We start from the raw sequence: 23,677 nt of genomic DNA on the forward strand, positions 1-23,677 counted from the left end.
CTGCCCATCTTCCGGCGCAGGTTGAAAACTCACCTCTTCAAGAACTGCTACCCTGTTACTTGCTCTTAGCACTTATTGTATTCACTCATTTAAAAAAAAACTCTTTCCTGTGCTTTTACTTTAGCACTGGTTTTGCTCTTAGATACTTGTTTAGAAAGAAGATGCACTTATGACTAGTAGTTCTCCTGATTTCCTACATTAAATGCACTTATTGTAAGTCGCTTTGGATAAAAGCATCGGCTAAATGACTGTAATGTAATGTAATGTTGCAATATTGTATTGACGACTCTGCTCAGCTAGCTTTGGAGAACCTGCAACATTCCTTTGATGTTCTCCAAGCTGCACTTCTTCTTTCAGCTTATTTCCTGTTTCTCAGGGGTCACCACAGCGGATTTTACAGTTTCCATCAGTACCCTGTGAGGGCACAGCACCAATGGCGGCCATTGTTAACCCGGGCCTTGAGCGATCTGGTATGGTCTTGTTAATCCGCATACTGATTTGGCAAAATTTTATGTCAGATGCCCTTCCTGGCACAACCACTAACCCTATGGATGGGGGCACAGGTAAAGCGATGGATGCCATCCAAGTATTCATAGACTTGTGCCCATGCCTGTCACCTGATTCTCCAAGTTCTTCAAGCTGCACTTAATGACCTTACATTTGTATTGAATGAACATAAAACTAGGTTTATGTAATTCTCTAGAGCTAGAGGTAACGGTAGCAAAAACATTCATATCTCCATTGTACAATTATCCTTTACTGAGAGTTACAGAATATAAATACCTTGGTATTTTGATCGATGACAAAATCACATTCAAATTTCATATAGACAACCTTGTCAACAAATTATGACAAATAATTGGTTTGCTATATAGAAATAGAACTAACTTTTCCATGCTTTGTAGGAAAAGGATTGTTGAAGCCGTTTTTTCTCTCTGTTATGGATTATGGTGATGTGATTTATAGGCATGCCTCTGCCTCTACTTTTAAGCCCTTGAATGCTGTTTATCATTCTGCCCTTAGGTTTATTACTGGTGATGTTTATAGCACTCATCATTACATCCTGTATGAAAAAGTTGGGTGGTCTTCTCTGTCTGTGATGCATGATAGATATATGTATTTTTTTTATCTACAAGGCCCTTATTTGGAAGGTGCCATCTTATCTCTACGGTAGTTTGGTCCTCTGGACCACATCAAACTCAGTCTAATGACTGACTTTCACTGCAAGTCCCTTGAGTTTGTACTGAGCTTGGAAGATCTGCTTTTGGTTTATACACTCCGACCACCTGGAACTCTTTACAATGCACCCTAAAAATTAATACTTTGGCAACCATTGGTCAATTTAAATCTATGACATGCATGTTAGGGTTAATATTCCTGCCTGTGCCCCTGAGCAAGGCAATGGAAGAAGAACTGGAGTTGGTCCCTGGGCGCTGCAGCTGCCCACTGCTCCCATACAATAGGATGGGTTAAATGCAGACAGCAAATTCACTAGAAGAATACAATTCGTTGTAAGAATACAATGACAAAATAAAGCAGCTTTCTTCAATTTAAATCTTTGATTACAAACCATCTTGCTTCTGTTTGTACCTGTTTTAATTGATTTGTTTTTCATATCTTGTATCTAGAATCTTTATTTTAGTTGATTGTTTTCTTTTCATTTGTATCTTTTATTAATTTGTATCTTTCTAATTAATTTTAAGCTGTTACTCGACATCACTGCAAATGAGGGCCAGCCCTCAATGATTTTTCAAGTTTAAATAAGGGCAATAATAATAATATTGGTCTGCATTCATGGTCAAGGTCTCACTGTTCACATTCTCAAATCATATTGAGCCTGTTAGCTACATATCAGACACAGAGTGACACCTTGAGTGTAATATACAGGGAAGTGTAATATACAGGGACCTTGTTAGCATATCTCAGATAATGGTGTCAAATCAAGACTACTCCTTTTCAAAGCAGCTTTATAACCAGAATCACTGCTTGCTTTTTAATGGCTCCGAAAGTGACACTAAGTGCAGTGATTTAGATACAAGTCACCTCAAGAAGACGCAAAAAAGATGTCACTGCACTGTTAGTGACATATCTACACACACACACACACACACACACACACACACACACACACACACACATTGTTGAATGGGTGCTGAGCTTACCATCTTCGATGAGAGCCAGCCATATTTGTCCTCAGTGCAATTCATGTCCCGATCAAAATTGTAGAGCTGTTTGTATCTGAGGTTTTCCATGTCCACTAGATCATACTGTCGTCTGGCATACCTGTAGCTCTCATTGTTGCCTTTGCGAGGGAAGTCCAGCCACTCAGGGTGACCAAATTCATTACCTAAGAGGAAACAAAGAGCAATGCAATGCATCATCAGTTTCCATCGTACAGAAGAACATGAGCTACTATATTTGTCGACAATTACTTGTGTAAGAGATGTAGACGAGTACACTTACAAACACGTTGCATCTAATTTTTCTTACATTATTCAGTTTGTTCGTCCCCCCCCCCCCCCCCCTTTTCTCCCCAGTTGTATCCAGCCAATTACCGGATCACTCTTCCAAGCCTTCCGGTCACTGCTCCACCCCCTCTGCCGATCCGAGGAGGATTGCAGACCACATGCCTCCTCCGATACATGTGGAGTCGCCAGCCGCTTCTTTTCACCTGACAGTGAGGAGTTTCACCTGACAGGGAGGAGTTTCACCTGACAGGGAGGAGTTTCGCCAGGGGGATGTAGCGTGTGGGAAGATCACAGTTCCCCCCCCCCCCAAACAGATGCCCCGACTGACCAGAGGAGGCACTAGTGCAGCGACCAGGACACATACCCACATCCGGCTTCCCACCCGCAGACACGGCCACCAACTGCATCTGCAGGGACACCTGACCAAGCCGGAGGTAACACAGGGATTCAAACCAGAATCCCTGTGTCGGTAGGCAATGGAATAGACTGCTACACTACCCGGATGCCCCCCAGTTTCCCCCAGGAAAATGAGGGATTCATCTTTTTGGGTGGTGTGTGTCTTCCTCAAGCTCAGGTCCTCTACCAGAGGCCTAGGAGTTTGAGGGTTCTCTGCAGTATCTTAGCTGTTCCTAGAACCACACTCATCTGGAGAGAGACCTCAGATGTTGTTCCTGGAATCTGCTGGAGCCACTCTCCCAGTTTGGGGGTCACAGCCGCTAGTGCTGCTATTACCACTGGGACTACTCTGGATGTCACCTTCCACATCCGATCTAGTTTTTTCCCTCAGCCCTTGGTATGTCTCTAGCTTCTCATGCTCTTTCTTTCTGATGTTGTCGTTGATTGGGATTACTACATCGATCACTACTGCTGTCTTCTGTTCCTTGTTGACCACCACAATGTCTGGTTGGTTAGCCGGCACCTGCTTGTCAGTCTGGAACTCGAAGTCCCATAAGATGTTAGCTCTGCCATTCTCAACCGCCTTTGGTGGTGTCTCCCATTTGGCAATGAACGCCGTTGTCCTGTTGGTGTCACTAATTCCTCGCCAATAATATTCATACAGATTCAAAACTTAGAAATTTGTTCCGCTGGAAATTCTTGTTTAAATAAAAGTTAAAGTGACAAAGCAAAATAAAAAATTAACCTCTCTCCAGAATTGAAGTCAGAAAGGGAGGACCTAAGCTCCAAAGCTCCAACTTGAACTTTACTTTGCTGAGAGAAATTTATACTGCTTAAATTTCACCACCAACCGTGTCAAGAGGGAGGCGAGGAGGTGAGTGGATTGTCGATTACAAATACAGAGGATCTGATGCAACATCCCATCATGCTGTTTCTGGGGAAATAAGGGGAGTTAAAACGGTCAAGACAAGTCAATTTTATTTGTATAGCCCAATATCACAAATTTGCCTCAGTGGGCTTTACAGCAATATGTCTTCTGTCCTTAGACACTTGCATCGGATAAGGAATAACTCCTTAAAAAACCCTTTAACAGGGGAAAAAATAGGAAGAAACCTCAGGGAGAGCAACAGAGGAGGGATCTCTCTCCAAAGACCGACAACGTGAAATGGATGTTGTGTGTACAGAATAAAAATTAAAAAAAATTACTGCTCCTGTACAATAGGATGGGTTAAATAAATGCAGAGAACAAATTTTGCTGTAACCGTACAATGAAGAAATAAAGTGGCTTTCTTCTTCTTCTTTCTAAAATTCTTTACAGAATACAACATTGAAAGAGGATAGAGAATTATAATGGAATTATAAGATATATGAAAAATATGATGAGGAGAATACCAAGCGGCATCCAGATGCCACCAGAAAAGCCTAGGATCTGAGCCACATGACCACCATCACCAGGTAGACCTCGCAAGAGGACAGACTATACATGCACAAAGGCGAGACTCACATCCCACCATTCACATACATGGGAGATGAGACAAAAAAATATATTTGTGGAGCATTTATAGGGTTAGTGAGGATACACCGATCAGACAAAACATTAACACCACCCGCTTAATATTGTGTAGGTCCCACTCGTGCTGCCAAAACAGCTCTGACCCATCAAGGCATGGACTCCACAAGACCTCTGAAGGCGGCCTGTGGTATTTGGCACCAAGACATTAGCAGCAGATACCTGGCTATGCTACCAGGACGCCCTGCCTTTGTGTTTCTACAGAGGCTCTGACCACAAAACTCTTATAATCAGTGTAAACTGATAAAACAATGGCACCCTACTTTTTTTGATCTGGCTGACTCTTGTTCCATAGTACCAGGCCGGGTGTCGGACCGGTGCCGATGCTGGTGGACCTGCAAGTTACTGGCTGACTTTTTAATGCCAGCATACACCATGAAAGAAATACAGCGGCAAGTAAAATTACTTGAGACAAGCGCCGTCTGTAGCACACAGGATGTGCCACGGATGCCAATCAAATATGAAAGTCTGTATATTTAGTACTGCTCTGCAAATCCAGGGGGGGAAAAAACTCATGGACAGGCTGCCACACACACACACACTCATACCTAGGGACAATTTAGTACGGCCGATTCAGCTGACCTACATGTCTTTGGACTGTGGGAGGAAACCGGAGCACCCGGAGGAAACCCACATAGACACGGGGAGAACATGCAAACTTCACACAGAGGACGACCTGGGACAACCCCCAAGGTTGGACTACCCTGGGGCTCGAACCCAGGAACTTCTTGCTGTGAGGCTACCACGCTAACCACTGCGCCACCGTGCCGCCACTGTGCTTATCATTCTGCTTAATGAATAAAGTTAGTCTATTACATGGATTTCTCCCCACTAGTGGCAATACAACTTATTTGTCTTTCGGCGTTCCTGTTCTGAATACAGACAACGTGGTTCTTTTGGCTTTTGAGCTTGCTGGGCTTTCGCCGTGATGGCAGCACTTCAAAGCCTCCTTGCAGGGTTAATCTCACCTGCCATCTTTCAAAGCTCTTGTCCATGAATCTTCTCCCTCTACACACGTTCTCAGTTTTATCTGTCCAGCAGCTGCTTGAAGAATTGAAACTGTTCCGGCAGTCAGAATTTCATCTTTTCTTTCTTTGGCTGTTTCTTTGTCCATAATGGCGTGCCCAGACCAAGACATCCATTATGTTAATGCTCCATTATAGTAACTGGTTGCCCATCCAGGCTCCATTTCTGCATAGTTGGGACGATTGCAGGCAGTCTGTAGAGCTTTAACTGTTAACACCAAAACCCCACTCTAATTGCACCAATGTGCGCATCCTAAAAACAAATTAACAAAAAAAAAAAAAGATTTCCAGATGGATGATAGATGATGCGGCACGGTGGCGCAGTGGTTAGCGCAGTCGCCTCCCACAAGAAGGTCCTGGGTTCGAGCCCCAGGGTAGTCCAACCTTGGGGATTGTCCCGGGTCGTCCTTTGTGTGGAGTTTGAATGTTCTCCCTGTGTCTGTGTGGGTTTCCTCCGGGGGCTCCGGTTTCCTCCCACATTCCAAAGACATGCAGGTCAGGTGAATCGGCCGTACTGAATTGTCCCTAGGTATGAATGTGTGTGTGTGTGCGTGTTAGGATGGACTGGTGGCCTGTCCAGGGTGTCTCCCTGCCTGGCGCCCAATGACTGCTGGGATAGGCTCCAGCATCTGTTCAACCCTGAGAGCAGGATAAGCAGTTCAGATAATGGATGGATGGTATTTTAATAATCCTGACATGCCCTTGTCTCAGAACAGGGAATTTAACATATTCCGAGACAAAAATGAAGAAAGCATTTTGAGATTTTAGTAACATTACAGCTTAATTATAGGATGGCGGGTAGCGGTCGTGTGTCACGGCAGGCTTTTTTTTATGTTCGTGACCGAAGACGTATAAAAGTTGCAGTGAAACCCAGCACTATTTGGTGCTGGGTAGTAAATATTTCAGCCAAAGTTGAGTCAGTTGACAAAAAAAAGTTTCTTTATCTGTGTGGTAGATGATGGAGGGGACACTTGTGTATTTTTTTCCTCTATGAAGGAGGAGTGAGAGACCCATGAATAGTAGTAAGCCTCATTACATTGGTAAATGGGTAAATATGGGTAAATGCCCCATGGCCTTTACCACCTGCAGTTAGCCAGCTCCAGGAGCAAATTGGTCTCCTGGGATCCATGTGCAGCTCTGTGTGTGTGTGTGTGTGTGTGTGTGTGTGTGTGTATATGTGTGCGTGTGTGTGTGTGCGTGCGTGCGAGGGAGGGAGGGAGGGAGGGAGGTAGAGAGAGCAGACAACTACAAGACTAAAAAAGCATCAACAAACAGCTCCATTAACCCGCTAACAGCTCTGCATGCTAACCGTGACCGCCCACAACCAAAAACTCGCGTCTGCTTAGTGTATTATGTGCACTCATCGTGTGTCTGCATTTGTATTTCTACATCAGTTGAACTCCAAGAAGAAGAAAAAAAATACAATCTCGTTCCTCCCCTTGAAACTTACCTGACATCCTTCATATTTCATATTCTGCTGGAATGCTGCTGCAGCTTAGCTTGCTACATTTCTCTCTGTGTGGGGGGGGTTGCTTCAGTATAGTGAAGCTTTATTTAATGTAGAGTAACTGGTAGATTCCATTATAATTGTGTTATCCTCTTCCAGTGTTGTATTGTGTAAATTGTGTACACACAACATCCATTGCACGTTGTCAGTCTTGGGAGACAGATCCCTCCTCTGTCGCTCTCCCTGATGTTTTGTCCTGTTTTTCCTCCCTCTTAAAGTTTTTTATTTTTAGGGAGTTCCTTATCCGATGCGAGGGTCTAAGGACAGGATGTTGAGTTGCTGTAAAGCCCCTTGAGGCAAATTTGTAATTTGTGATATTGAGCTATACAAATAAAATTGACTTCACTTGACTCGATTAGCTCACTACCCATTCCAAGAAGCTTGCCCAACACTGTCTATCGATTTAGCTAAAGAGGCCTTCCCATACACTGCTAAAGCCACAGTCCCATGACGACACAGACAGATAGCATGTACATACATTAAAGTACAATTTCACTTCCAACCATCAAAATACAAATAAACCTAACTTGAAAGTTCACCTTCATACATACCTACACATACACCGATCAGCCAAAACATTAAAACCACCTGCCTAATATTGTGAATATTGTGTAGGTCCCACTCATGCCGCCAAAAACAGCTCTGACCTGTCGAGGCATGGACACCACAAGACCTCTGAAGGTGTCCTGTGGTATCTGGCACCAAGATGTTAGCAGCAGATCCTTTAAGTCCTGTTAAGTGCGAGGTGGGGCCTCCGTGGATCGCACTTGTTTTTCGTACACATCCTGCAGATGCTCGATCAGATTGAGATCTGGGGATATTGGAGGCCAAGGCAACACCTTGAACTCGATGACATGTTCCTCAAACCACTCCTGAACAATTTTTGCAGTGTGGCGGGGCACATTGTCCTGCTAAAAGAGGCCACTGCCATCATGGAATACCATTGCCACAAAGGGGTGTAATTGGACTGCAACGATCTTGAGGAAGAGGGTACGTGTCAAAGTAACATCCCCATGAATGCCAGGACCAAACATTTCGCAGCAGAACATTGCCCAGAGCATCAAACTGCTTCTGCCGGCTTGCCTTCTTCCCATAGTGCATCCTGGTACCATCTATTCCCCAGGTAAACAATGCACACGCATCCGGCCATCCACATGATGTAAAAGAAAATGTGATTCCTCAGACCAGGCCACCTTCTTCTATTGGTCCATGGTCCAGTTCTGATGCTCCTTGTAGGCGTTTTCGGAGGTGGACAGGGGTCATCATGGGCACTTTGATCAGTCTGCGGCTACTCAGCTTCATACATGGCAAGCTGTGATGCACTGTGTGTTCTGACACCAGTCTATCATAGCCAGCATTAACTTTTTCAGCAATTTGAGCTACAGTAGCTCTTCTTTAGGATGATCTGATTAGGATGCCTCCTGGGCGCCTTCCTTTGGAGGTTTTCTGGGCATGTCCAATTGGGAGGAGACCCCGGGGTAGACCCAGAGCTCGCCGGAGGAACTACATGTCCAATCTGGCCTGGGAACACCGTGGGATCCCCCAGGAGGAGCTGGAGGGTGTTGCTGGGGAGAGAGACGTCTGGAGTGCCCTACTTAGCTTGCTGCCACTGCGACCTGACCATGGAGAAGCAGCTGTTGATGAGATGAGATGAGATAGCTCTTCTGTGGGATTGGACCAGATGGGCTAGCCTTCGCTCCCCACGTACATCAATGAGCCTTGGGTGCCCATGACCCTGTCGCTGGCTCACCGGTTGTCCTTCTTTGGACCACTTTTGGTAGGTACTAACTACAGCATACTGGGAACACCCCACAAGACCTGCTGTTTTGGAGATACTCTGACCCAGTCATCTACCCATCACAATTTGAACCTTGTCCAAGTCCCTCAGATCCTTACACTTGCCCATTTTTTCTACTGCCTAATATATCCCATCACTTGGCAGGTGCCATTGTATTGAGATAATGTTATTCACTTACTTGTCAGTAGTTTTAACGTTTTGGCTGATCGGTATAAATATCAGAGGGGAACCCTCTAGGCCCACAGGGAGGGCCCAAGGTATTCTGAAAAATAATATTTAAAAATTAATCAGTTCTAATTCTATTTTATCAATTCATAATTTGATATCAACATCCTAACAAATGTTTCTGAGGAAATAAAACCTTTCAAACCTACCTATCCAGTTTGAGTGGGAATGTGAAGGGTTAAATGAAAGAAGCTCCTTTGTTTCCCTATCAGAATGTTGCTGCCTCTGCAGCTGCTGGGAAGAAAATGCTATGCTTTCAGCTCTGTGATTGGTGGTCCAGCTATACATTTTCAGAGGTACGAGCAATAGTAATTCAATGAGAGAGTAATTTCAAATGACAGTAAAATTGACCAATTATATCTTCTCTCTAAATGGGTGGGCTTTGTTCTTGCTAACTTTTTTTGACAAGTTCTGCCTGCTGTGTGTGGACGGGAATCACAAGCTAGTGAGAAAAAAAAACAAACGCAGATAAACTAGCCAGTCGGCTAGCCTTTTGGTCATGATAGAAGCTGCGAGTGGCTAATAAGGAGGACATCGTTGCAAACTTACTATCCGTGCTGTTTTCAAGATTAACTTTTAATGAAAAATTGGAGTTAAACAGCAAAGAAAGACCTACACAAAGGGTACGTTATTTAAATTCTAAGGTTAATGTGAAAACTGGTGTTATTCTAGCCACTGTTTTGTAAATGTTAAGGGGTACTGGAAAAACAGTCATTATGCTCAATTACCGGGCAATCTGTAAATTTACCAATTTAATGGTCATTATGCACATTTACCGTAGCATATATATTTAATAGCCTGGTGTGGAAATCTAATTTTATTATTTATTAACAATATTGCTTGTTTGTTGTGGTGGGTTCCCAAATGATCACTGTTCACTGTCCATGGTTCTTAAGTGTCCATCGCTAATGGTTGCTTGGCTGTGTGTGTGCTGTCATGATGTGTAGGCTTGCATGAAATTTTGTTGATTTTGTGTGGTGGTGGTGGTGGTGGTGGGGGGGGGGTCATTCATACTATTGGCATCCTGGCCCATTATCACCATATTCCACTGAAGTGCACACACAGCTCAGTCAGTCACAGCTCCAGGTCAGTGGAGGATGCAGTCAACATGGGATTGCACTACATCTTCCAACACCTGGACTCCCCAGGGACATATGCAAGGGTCCTGTTTGTGGACTTCAGCTCAGCGTTCAACACCATCATCCCAGATAGCCTCCATTCCAAACTCACCTGGCTCATCGTACCAGCCCCCATCTGCCAGTTGATTAAAAACTTCCTGACAAACAGGAGGCAGCTGGTGAGGTTGGGGAAAATCATATCCACCACCCGGACAATCAATACTGGCACCCCTCAGGGATGAGTGCACTCCCCTCTACTCTTCCCCCGCTACACAAATGACTGCACTTCAGGTGACCTGTCTGTTAAACTCCTGAAGTTTGTGGATGACACAACCATCATTGGCCTTATCCGGGATAGTGACGATTCTGCATATAGACGGGAGGTTCACCAGCTGGCCCTCTCTTGCGGCTAGAACAACCTGGAGCTGAACACACTCAAAACTGTGGAGATGACAGTAGACTTCAGGAGGAGCCCCCCCAACACCCCCCCCCCACATTCAACAGCACGGTGTCTGTGGTGAAAACCTACAGATTTCTGGATTCCGCAATCTCCCAGAACCTAAGGTGGGCATCCAACCTAGACACAATCATTAAAAAGGCCCAGTAGAAGATGTACTCTCTCCGCTGCTCAAGAAGTTCAACCTGCCTCAGGAACTGCGGATTCAGTTCTATACTGCAATAATCCAGTCTGTCCTCTGCACATCTAGCTGTGCACATCTACCTGTGGCGATCACTACACCAGGAAGTGAGAGGCCACCGCACTGCTTCGCATTCCTTTTGGCATTCCTTTAATACAGGTCCTTACAATCCATAAATCAATCAATTTATATACTGTACTGTACATTGTACATATACTGGTATGCTCTGTCATGTCCAGCTACCTCAGACATGTATATAAGTAACCTGCTAACATCTATTTCAGCATCGCTGATATATTCTCTGCACCATTACACCTTATCACCTCATATTTCGCCTGTATAAGTCAATCTTTGTGTATATATCTGAAGATTGATGTGTTGCAGTGTTGTTATTCTATGTTAAGTACAATGAGAGAGCCACAAAACCGCAGTCAAATTTAATGTATGTGCAAAACTACATGACTAATAGAAATGATTCTGATTCTGAGCTTGTGTGATGACGCGATTGCTTGTAAGGAGGATTTGCATTTTGCTGTTGGCTCGTTGTATTGCTAAGGCTGGACTAGCGTCTTAATTTTTGTTTCAGAGCTGGAATTATCAGAGGTTATTTTTGCAGCTCTATAGGGGAGGACACAATAAGCTAGGCTGGTAGTTTTATTTGTTCCCCGGCGAGGGAAGGGGGATCAGAGGGCCGAGGTTTAAGAGTCACGGTTTGCTACTGACAAATACACATAAATACACATCCATAGAGTTAGAAACGTGCCAGACATTTATTTGCGAGTTCTTCTGATTAGGCGGTTGTGCTATTTGCTATGTTGTCCGAATTTATTTGATAAATGCATTTCCATCACCCATTTAGCACAAAAACTGTTTTTAGATTAAAGCAAAAAACCATCGTGTAAAAATTTTTTGCAATATTGCTGATGTTTTATAATATTTTGCCATTTCCACATAGATTTTTCTAACATGATACTTTATGATGTGTGTAAAAATTCTTTAATAGAAACATGCTATCTTTGTATAGATCGGGTGATTGATTGGTTGAGAGCAAACTGTCGATATTTGCAATGGATGTTTCTGGTTCCTGCTGACATGCTCTACGGAGTTCATCGGCGGGAGCTGTATATGAAATAATCCTACCTCTCATAAAAGCCTTGAGGATTTCCCATAGCAGCGATGCGGAAGTCTCTTCATTTTGGTTGGTCTCACAGAAGAATTTAACTGACTCAGAAACGTATTTGCAGAAGTTTGCCTCTGTTAGTAAAACGGGGTCTAAACACCAAAATCGAAATCTTAAGGGCTTAGGGTCGAAGTGTAGATCCAACATCATGGTCGAGTGATCTGAGACTGTTATTGGGGAGTATTTAATGGAGACAACTGATGGGATGAGTGATTTATCAACAATGAAGTAGTCAATGCGTGAAAATGAGCGGTGTGCGTGGGGCAAAAAGGAGTACCGTCTAGTGGATGGACGTAGGAATCTCCAAGGGTCAGTGTAACCATATTGGTCCATAAAAGTAGAGAGAGTCTGGGCCATTTCAGAAGGTGCTACTGGTCTCGTATGGGACCTATCAAGAACTGGATCAGTAACACAGTTCATGTCTCCTCCTAGTAATAACAGATGGGAATTCAAATTTGGAACAGAAGACAGGAGCAATTTCATCAGGTTTTGGTCGTCCCGGTTGGGAGCATAAATAGATGCTAATACAGCTGGTTTCTGATAGAGTGTTCCAATGACAATGAAATAATGGCCGTTCGAATCTATGATTACATCCTTGAGTGTAAAATTCAAATTTTTCCTAATCAATATGGACACATGGCTGCAGACACGGTTGTGAGGAAGGCTAGTACTGTTATTGTTTCATCCTGCTTTCCAACATGGAAAGTGCAGCATTTTTCAGAAATATTTTCAACATATTTTTCAACGTATTTTCAACAAATTTCCCAGACAGACTGCATAAAAAAATAGAGGCCAGCCATCCTTTTCACATTGCGGGGAATGAATTCAAATATTTTGTTATCAGGGTTATTTCAGCCAGTGAGGACTTGGTGTCTTGTAACTATGAACCTATGGTGACTGCAGTAACCGAATCTATGAATAGTCGTTCATCGATGCCGATCTCCCTAGATGTGTAAATGTAATCAAGATGAATATACTGCCAAGGTTTTTATTTCTATTTCAATCTGTCTCTCTACCCCCACCACCACAGCTCTTTTCAAAAATGAAGCGACTATTTAAAAGGCTTATTTGGAATGACAGAAGGTCAAGGTTGCGATTATCACTTCATTATTTGCCATATGAAAGAGCAGGGTTTTAATTACCCAATTTATAATGGTGCTTTCAAGCTGCTCAACTCTGGGCAGCAATATACTGGTTCTCACCTGAGCCTTACTTGCCACGGGTACAAACAGAAAGTATCTGTACCAAACGCTTGCCACTTAACACTTATTTATACTATCCACCTGTCAAAAAATTATAGAGGAAAGCGTCCGGGTAGCATGCCGACCAACACGGGGATCACCAGTTCGAATCCCCATGTTACCCCCAGCTTGGTCGGGCATCCCTACAGACACAATTGGCTGTGTCTGTGGGTGGGAAGCCAGATGTGGGTATGTGTCCTGGTCGTTGCACTAGCGCCTCCTCTGGCCAGTCGGGGCGCCTGTTCGGGGGGGAGGGGGAACTGGGGGGAATAGCGTGATTCTCCCACGCACTACATCCCTCTGGTGAAACTCCTCACTGTCAGGGGAAAAGAAGCGGCTGGCAACTCAACTTGTATTGGAGGAGACATATGGTAGTCTGCAGCCCTCCTCGGATTGGCAGAGGGGATGGAGCGCTGACCGGGACGGCTCGGGAAGGGTGGGGTAATTGGCCAAGTACAATTGGGGAGAAAAAGGGGGGAGAAAAAAACTAAAGCGACTCACTGATAACCTCTTTGTGAGGAACACAATTAGTGTCTGGCACGAAGTACAATACTTTCTGGGTAAATCTACTTCACTTTCCTGCTTTTCACCAGCATGTGGGAATGACAGCTTCTCTCCTGGCAAAAAAAAACACCAGGGCTTTAAAATGTGGGCAACAAAGAGCATCTATAAAATTATAGATCTATAGGGGAACAAACTATTGTCAAACTATTGTGTGATATTCAACCTCCTTTATCCAAATTAGAAAATGTATCAGTGAATATCTGCATTGGTAGGGGTCAAATATCCTTATTCTATACCCTCACCTCCTCCTCACCTAGGGAGGAGGATAAATATCCATCTCCAACTGATTCAATATAATCGGATTATGAGGACTTGTATTACTCAAGCTAGACTGAATGAAATAAATCCAAATACTCCTGATATCTGTGTCAATGAGGTGCAGAAAAAGGCACCTGATTTCATTGCTTTTGAAATTGCCGTGAGATACAATAATTCTGGAATGAGGTTATGAAAGGCATTTTTCAAATTACATTATATTCAGTCCCCGATTCCCCTGAACTTGGTATTCTTAATTTATACCCAGAGGCAGCAAAGAGAAGAAAATTACCGATTTATGTTTATTACCAGCGAGACGCTTGATCTCTCTTTGTTGGGAGAATGTAAAAAGCCTTTTGTTGTTGACCCCCCCCCCCCTTTTCTCCCCAATTGTACCTGGCCAATTACCCCACTCTTCCGAGTTGTCCCAGTCACCGCTCCACCCCCCTCTGCCGAGCCGGGGAGGTCTGCAAACTATCACATCTCCTCTGATACATGGGGAGTTGCCAGCCGCTTCTTTTCACCTGACAGTGAGGAGTTTCACCAGGGGGACGTAGCATGTGGGAGGGTCACGCCATTCCCCCCAGTTCCCCTTCCTCCCCAAACACGCACCCCGACTGACCAGAGGAGGCGCTAGTGCAGCAACCCGGATACATACCCACATCCAGCTTCCCACCCGCAGACAAGGCCAATTGTGTCTGTAGGGATGCCTGACCAAGCCGGAGGTAACACGGGGATTCGAACCGGTAAGCCTTGTGTTGGTAGGCAACAGAATCGACCGCAGCGCTACCTATATATATATATATATATATATATATATATATATATATATATATATATATATATGTACTTAGCACAAAAAGTAAGGATATTTGTGTTTGGTAGATTATTTCTTTGTTGTAACAATGCTTCTTGGCAATAAATCTTATACCGTTGGAAAGCCTGTTTATTTCCCTTTTAAATGGGGCCACATGTGTAAGGAACAGGCATTTGTGGGATGAGCAGCAGAGCTGAGTATGTGGGTTGCGCCCATGAAACATTTGCCAAGTCTTCTCAGCCAATGCCAAACAGCTTATTTTGCTGTTGCTATTGACTCTTGTTTTGAGCTTCTGGTACCCCAGGTGCTGACAATCAGGTGCCTGATGTAAGATTTATTGCCAAGAAGCATTGTTACAACAAAGAAATAATCTACCAAACACAGATTTCCTTACTTTTTGTGCTAAGTTTATATATCTGGCTCAGAATAAGTTTGATTTATTCTGAGCCACACTGTTTTCCAATTGCCCTACACAAAAAAAACAAACAAAACAAACAAAACAAAAATTAAACAACCAAACCCCCCCCCCCCCCCCCAAAAAAAAGAAAAAAAAAGACTACATTGCCACACACTAAAATCCAGCTCTGGAGATTTCACCCCAATTCTCTCCTGACTTTTTCTTCTCCTCAGACACGTGTAATTCCCAGACAGCATTGACAGAGTTCACCACCGAGGTCAGGGAACGTAGTGTGACAGGGCAGATGTATTTACAGAGGTCAAAAGAAAGACAGGGAGAAAGAGAGAGAACGGAGTTCAGTTCAGGGGACATCCTTGAGAAATCCCCTTCAGCCCCGAGAGCCAGTCGAAATAGTCACCTAAAGTCTGTCTTCTTGTAAAGTGTTGAAAAGGCGGCAGTACTGATACACACACACACACACACACACACACACACACACACACACACACACAAACTTACCCATGAAGTTGAGGTAACCATTCCCTCCTAGAGTATGTGTGATGAGTCGAATCATCTTGTGGAGCTGAAGTCCCCGGTCGATGACAGCCGTCTTTGGGATCATAACGCTCATGTTGGTGTACATCTCCTTATCCATCAGCCAGAAGGCCAGAGACTTGTCCCCCACCAAGGCCTATGACATTTACACACATTTTCAAATTTCAAAAAAATCTCCAAGAAGACATATGATGCCGTCTCTGTACTTCAGCCCCCCCCCCCCCCCGCGTCAAAGGGCTCGTCATTTCTGATGAATACGTCTCATTTGATCAATGTCTCACCAAAAACCCATTTGTTCAAATCCGCTTTTAACCTTTGATTCTCCTCCCCGTTTCTCTGTTAACAACTTGGCCCTGTGTAGCCTCCACCTTTTCTTTTCTGATCTTATCCCAGGCTTTCATTCATGGAGTCTTACCTTTACTTGTTTATCTTGAAAATAATATTGATAACCTGTTCTTTATGGAGGAAGGAAGTTCAGAATTTATTGTAACAATTTCTGTCAACACAGAAACAAGGAATTAGGTTGATTAGGCTACTACTATACAGGTATTGGATATTGGGTTAGGGTAATGGCGGGGAATTCTTCTGTCATTTGCGATGAGAGATAATATCAACCATTTCGAATCATTAGGCCGGCATGGTGGCCCAGTGGTTAGCGCTGTCGCCTCACAGCAAGAAGGTCCTGGTTTCGAACCCCCGGGTTGTCCAACCTTGGGGTTCATCCCAGGTCGTCCTCTGTGCAGTGTTTGTGTGTTGTCCCTGTGTCTGCGGTGGGTTTTCTCCGGGTGCTCCGGTTTCCCCCACCATCAAAAGAAACATGCATGTTAGGGTTAATACTCCTGTCTGCTCCCCTGACCGAGGCAATGGGAAAAGAACTGGAGTCGGTCCCCGGGTGCTGCACGGCGGCTGCCCACTGCTCCTAGCTACACAGCTAGGATGGGCTAAATGTAGATAAGAATTTCCCCACGGGGATCAATAAAGTACCACAAAATAAAAAAATAAAAACACCTTTAGCATTGCCATCTTGTCGGATCCCACCCAAAGAGGCAAAAATTGACGAGTGTGTTGATTGGTCCAAAATCTTCGCAACACACGGCAGAAAAATCGGATTTCAAATACAAATTTCAAAGATGTACAGCAGCCTTTCGCCAGTTTTACCATTACTGCTACAACCAGGTCAGGCGATACAAGAGAACGCCACCATGGCTGGGTGCAAACTTTACGACAAGCAAGGATCCGTCAGTAGGCGAGAGACACGATGAGGTTTTCGTCACGCAAATGCAGTTTTACATGATATCTGGAAGGACAGTCAATGACCCAAGTAAGAACCAACCTGGTCATGGCTTTCTGCGTAGCAGATGATGGCCTCTCCTTGTCTCCTGTTGGTCAGGGTGTACACGATGTTCCCCATGTCCCATTCTTCATCTTTCCACTCCTTCAGAATCTAGAAAGAAGGGTGTCATGGGTGGAAAATTAGCATCTGGTAGAACAGAAAGTGGGTCAGCAGCGGGGGGAAAAGTATCATGAAACAAACGAGATAAAAAAAATAAATAAAACCAGCATCATTAAAAAGTAGACCAAAGAAGAACAACTTATTTCATCTAGTTCTGAAAATGGCATCTTTACAGTTCATGCGGTTTCAATGGCACTGAAGTTAGGATGCGGTAAGATGTTTCGGGTCTCAGCTACAGGTCACCGGCTAATTTAAAGGCAAGGTCAGCTTGTTTGAATCCCAGATCTCTTCGGAAGAAAGCAACCCTTCACTGAGTTGCAAAACTTGCCAAACATTCCACTTTGTTGAATCTTCAAGTTGAGCTTCAAAAAATTCAATTTGATGTGGAAATACGTTTTATTGTTGACAAAGTATATTCCAGCTATCTGTAAACTTGGTAATCACATCTGCGTACTTCCAGAGCAAGGCTGGGCAATATCACAAAATCCAACATGGCGGTAGTCTTAACTGAATACCCCGATATCGACAACATTTTGGTGGATGACTGTCGGTGGTTTCATAAGTTACTTGCACAAGAGTAAATGTTGCGAGATGATCATTAGTAACAGTTGAATAAGTTGTGAAAAGTGTCTCACTTCACTATAATGCAGCCTTTAAGACCGGGGAATGCAACATTTAAGTTATATCACCAAAATACCAGACGATATAATCGTACATCAACACACTGGCATCTTATTGATATAAGCTCTATGTGTGGATGTAGCAAGGAAAAGGAAGCTGGTGAAAAGCAACCCCCCCCCCCACTATTCTTAATTTGATAGAACACATGTTTTGTGAGTATTTTAATCCTATGGACAACATTTTAAGACACATCAGGCGTCCGGGTAGTGTAGCGGTCTATTCCATTGCCTTCCAACACAGGGATTGCCAGATCAAATCCCCGTGTTACCCCCGGCTTGGTCAGGTGTCCCTACAGACACAATTGGCCGTGTCTGCAGGTGGGAAGCCGGATGTGGGTATGTATCCTGGACGCTGCACTAGCGTCTCCTCTGGTCGGTCGGGGCACCTGTTCGGGGGGGGGGGGGGACTGGGGGGGAATAGCACGATCCTCTCACGCGCTACATCCCCTCGGTGAAACTCCTCACTGTCAGGTGAAAAGAAGTGGCTGGTGACTCCACATGTATCGGAGGAGACGTGTAGTAGTCTGCAGCCCTCCCCGGATCGGCAGAGGGGGCGGAGCAGTGACCGGGACGGCTCGGAAGAGTGGAGTAATTGGCCAGGTACAATTGGGGAAAGAAAGGGGGGGGGGGATTAGAAAAAAGAAAAACATTTTAAGACACATCTAACTGCCCACCAAGCTTCATGAGGTCCGGGCACAAAAAAAGCAAATCTATCACACACACAAAGTCCCACAATGGGACTCATAAGTCAAAACTAGGATTCCAGTGTTGACTCTTTACTTTGACAAGGGTGCACATATGTTTGTGTAGACATACAAGCAGGCCTGTGTGTACCCCCCCCCCCCACACACACACACACAAACACACATCACACATACACCTGAGTGCCAGCAACTTCAAGGTCGATAGGACCACCTCAGTATATCTCTCTATTGACTCTCCTCCACAGAACCAGTGACCCACACCTGAGTTGTCAAACTGTTATCGACCCTCTCCTATCCAATGTCTCTACAGTCAGCTTTTCAGGACTGGGTGCGGACAGGGCGGCAGCCACTGCATTCGATCAGTCCTCTCCACAATTGCAAACACATGTAATCACTTGTTGCATGTGTGTGTGTGTGTGTTGTGTGTCGGTGTGTTCGTGTGTGAACCCGTCTGGTAGTGCACACGAATGTGTGCTTATGAAAGTAAATGCATGCATAACTGCATTTGGCTGCATAAGTACTGACTGCTGGGTTCGGACACCGTCCTGGTAATTCTATTTTGGCTGACAAGTGTCACTCATAATCATGTTACTGCGGCGCGCTGCATTAAATAAGTGCTGTGTGTTACCCGGTCAATGCCCCCCCCCCCCTGTGAATACTGTCTGCATCATTTACAGTGAAATGGAGGTATTTAACTTTTTTTTTCCCCCCCACTGGCAACTTTGCATTGAGGGACATGTGGGATTTCAGGATGCATCGGGTTATCTGTCTTTATTTGGAGGACATTCACCAACACGACTGCAAGACTGTAAGTCTGTCTCGGGCACTGGAAACAGGACCGGCAGAAAGGAAACAACAGAAGAGCAAGCTCTTGTGAAACTAAATATGACTAATCACAAGTCACAAAACTGACTACTGTCTATGCACAGCTGTGAAAAAACCATTTTACTAGCAGGGCTGAGCTCTAATGGCAAGGCATGGCAAGAAGAACTGGAGTTGGTCCCCGGGCGCTGCACGGCAGCTGCCAACTGCTCCCAGTGTGTGTTGGGATGTGTTGAATGCAGAGGATGAATTTCCCCACGGGGATTAATAAAGTACATTTATCTTAATGATAAAGCTCATCCATTTAAGTTTAACATCCATTTGTTCATTCTTTTTTTCAGCAATGTCCCTCTTGTGAATTCCCATCCATTATCCAAACCACTTATCCTGCTCTCTGGGTGGCGGTGATGCTGCAGCCTATCCCAGCAGTCATTGGGCAGCAGGCGGAGAAACACCCTGGAAAGGCAGCCAGGCCATTACAGCCCACCCCCCCCCCCCACACACACACACACACATTCACACCTAGGGACAATTTAGTGTGGCCGATTCACCTGACCTGCATGTCTTTGGACTGTGGGAGAAAACCAGAGCACCCGGAGGAAACCATGCAGACACGGGGAGAACATGCAAACTCCACACAGAGGACGACCTGGGATGACCCCCAAGGTTGGACAACCCCGGGGCTCGAACCCAGTACCTTCTTGCTGTGAGGCGACCACGCGAACCACCGTGCTGCCCTTCTTGTGAATTTGGGCTTTACATATAAACCTGACTTGTTCAGAAACTTGAGTAGACACTTGACTCTGATTTCCTATCGGCTCTGCACTAGTCAGCATGGCGGTTATGATGTACCTAACAGCCAACTTGCTGTTTTTCCCTTTCTGTCACCAAACAGCTTAAAACCTACCTGCCGTATAAAGTACAGAGACACAGGAGGCAGTGGGCTTGATCTGAAGCATGATTTAGGACCGTTTTAGCCTTTCCCCTTTCAAAGCAACGTGGTGCAAAGCTTGGGGCCCCATGTAAACATGAACCAGAGGTTCACACGGGGCATTACCTGTGACAATTTTTGCGAGAGAAACAGACTTTATTTATTAAAGTTTATCAAATGCCCAGTAACAGTACACACTACAACAGATGTTTATAATGAAATATGGTGACACTGACTCTCTTCTCAGTAACGGCAACATTACAGTAACAAAATAAAAGAGAATAAAATGAAAAGGCAATTATTATGATCTTTCCAATTATTACAATGACTCACTCTCCTCCTGTCTTGATCAGCTGGATCCCATAAAAATAAAATAGTCTCATTCACATACTCAGCTCCCTGGTATACTCCTGAACTCTATCAAATAGAACCCCGTAAGTGCCAGCTTGAAAGACTTTGCAAAAAATACTGATTTAACAGTGCAATTCCAAGCCTATATAGACTACTTTCAACAATACAAAGACACTCTCATCACAGCCCGGTCCACCTACTACTCACACCTGATACACTCTGGCTCCACCAACCCCAATACTCTCTTTTCTATAATAACAAACTTCTCAAATCCAGAGACAATTCCTCCAGTTCCTTCACAGTTAACAAGTGCAACTCTTTCCTTTCATTTTTCCAATCTAAAATTTACACTATCTACAGTGAAATGACCACCTCCCCACCTGTCTCCCACCCCCTTTATCACCCAGCCCCCGTCAAAGTTCTCCCCTGAGTCCCCAATGGAGCTGTCCAACTTTAAGGTAGGAAAGAGAAGCTCCACTTGTGTTCTGGATCCCATCCCATCCAATCTTGTTATGGACTGTTTCCCATTATCTCCTCACTCATCACAGAAATTATTATCTCCTCCTTCAGCTCTGGTTCAGTCCTCCATACACTTAAACTGGCTGCTGTCACCCCCACCCTCAAAAAACCTGGACTCAAGCCTGATATCATGAGCAATTTCCAGCCTATCTCCAATCTCCCCTTTCTGTCAAAAATACTGGAAAGTGTTGTCGCCTCCCTACTCAAAGCTCACCTCATCCCCAACAACCTGTTTGAACCATTTCAATCTAGTTTCCGTTCACAGCACATCACAGAAACAACCCTCTTTAAAGTCACTAACAACCTCCTCCTCTCCACAGAGTCTGGCCACCTCAGTATTCTCATCCTCCTTGACCTCACTGCAGCTTTTGACACCATCAACCACACCATTCTTCTCTCCTGCCTTGAATCCTCCCTCACCATCACTGGTACTACCCTCTCCTGGCTTAAGTCACATCTCACAAACAGATAACACTTCATCAGCATCAACACCTGCACCTCCTTCACCACTCCTCTGTCCCAAGGCATCCCCCAGGGTTCAGTGCTTGGACCTCTCCTGTTCATCATTTATATGCCCCCCCCCTTGGTAACATCATGTGTCATCATGGTCACCACTTCCACTGTTACAAGCCCACTGAGGCAAATTTGTAATTTGTGATATTGGGCTATACAAATAAAATTGATTTGATTTGATTTGATTTATGCCAATGATGTCCAGCTCTACATCTCCACTAAATCCATCACCACTACAACTTACTCTAGTCTGACCAACTGCCTCACTGAAATCAAATCATGGATGCATGCAAACTTCCTCAAGCTAAATTGTGATAACTCTTGACACGATCATCATTGGTCCTAAATCCCTTAGCAAAACACCGCACAACTTCTGCCTCACCATCGATACTCCACTCAGACTGTCTCCCTCCCCACACATCCACAACCTTGGAATCATTTTCAACAGCAACCTCTCTTTTGAACATGTCAGTCAAATCACCAGAACTGCCCTTTTCCACATAACAAACACAGCTCTTCTCTGCCCATCCCTCTCCTTCTCTGCTGCTGAAACCATGATCCATGCCTTCATCACATCCAGAATTGACCACTGCAAAAACATTCTCTATGGATCATCTTCCAAAGTCCTAACAAACTCCAGTACATCCAGAACTCATCTGCTCATCCACTCCTGCTCCCGTGACCACTTCACCCCTGTCCTCCAGACCCTCTACTGGCTGCCTATCCAACAACGGATCTAATTCAAAGTCCTTCACCTCACTCACAAATCCCTCCATAACATGGCCACCTCCTACCTCACCGACCAGCTTCACTACCATACTCCTTCCTGTAGCCTTCGCTCCTCTGACATCAAACCTCTTGTCTCCACCACACAGGACCAAGCACCAGACCTGGGGGCGACAGAGCCTTCTCCATTGCTGCTCCCTTCCTCTGGAATTTTCTCCCCAAATACAAAAACTGCAGCGATCTGTCCATATTCAAATCAGTAATCAAAACTCACCTCTTCAAAATTGATTTTAATGTGTGATCAATGTTGTGTGTTCTATTCTTTGGTATTTTGCTTTTGCTTATTTTATCCTATGTAAAGCATGAGTATTTTTAAAAGTTCTGAATAAATAAAAAGCATTGTTATTATTATTATTAAAAGATTCTTAGGTGCAACGTAAGATTAAAACATCATTGCAGCACACAGTGATGTATTAAAACTATTTACTTAGTCTGCCTCAGTCTCTGAGGGCAAAATGTGACTGTCATGCGACACTAACTTGATGACAACCCTTTATTTTGAAGACACTTAAGGCTAAAAGCATAGCTTTTAGACTGTACTACTCTGCTGCAATTTTCTCATTTTCAATCCAAGGAAAGTTAGCAACATTTTATATGGGTAACTGCTAATTAGAGAGACATTTCCCTGGTCAGGAAGTGACATTTGATTTGACATATACTTGAAAGAGACAACCAGACCATGCAAAGAAGAGTGGACCAAGGCAGTGACAATCCAGAAGGAACATGGGGACATGACAACTATGGTAGAATCACATGATTGGAAAGTACGGCCATAAAACATTTCACTTATAGGGCAACTCTTTTTGGTGTATTCAAACTTAATGTTGAAGGACCTGGGACTAGCTCAATATTTACTGCACATCCTTTAAATGTAGGCCTCTGATCCTTCTGGGATGCTACTGGAACAGTATGCCTTTGAGTGCAATATAACGTGCAAAATTATATTGCATTTCCTTATAGTGTGATTGTGCTTTTGTTTATGAACACAATATGTTAAATGCAGTTAATTTGTCTTGAAGATGATTCTTCTTCTTCTTCTTTCGGCTTATTCCCTGTTGCTCAGGGTCACCACAGTGGTTTTACAGTTTCCACTGGTACCCTGTGAGGGCACAGCACCAATGGCGGCTGACTATGTCTGAAAAATGAATTCCTTATCCCAACAGG

General features: G+C 44.3%; 1 protein-coding gene across 1 annotated transcript in view; it reads right to left on the reverse strand.

Moving 5' to 3' along the window:
• The window catches only part of gbe1a (glucan (1,4-alpha-), branching enzyme 1a), a 251,284-nt gene that overhangs the window by 48,959 nt on the left and 178,648 nt on the right, over positions 1-23,677 (reverse strand). The window contains exons 10-12 of the mRNA XM_056285228.1: positions 17,088-17,198; positions 15,719-15,890; positions 2,163-2,347 (exon numbers count right to left, since the gene is read on the reverse strand). Coding sequence (XP_056141203.1) covers positions 2,163-2,347; positions 15,719-15,890; positions 17,088-17,198 — 468 coding nt within the window. The remainder of the gene's footprint in view (positions 1-2,162; positions 2,348-15,718; positions 15,891-17,087; positions 17,199-23,677) is intronic.

This window comes from Lampris incognitus, chromosome 8, assembly GCF_029633865.1.
Source record: "Lampris incognitus isolate fLamInc1 chromosome 8, fLamInc1.hap2, whole genome shotgun sequence".
Classification (NCBI taxonomy): Eukaryota; Metazoa; Chordata; class Actinopteri; order Lampriformes; family Lampridae; genus Lampris; species Lampris incognitus.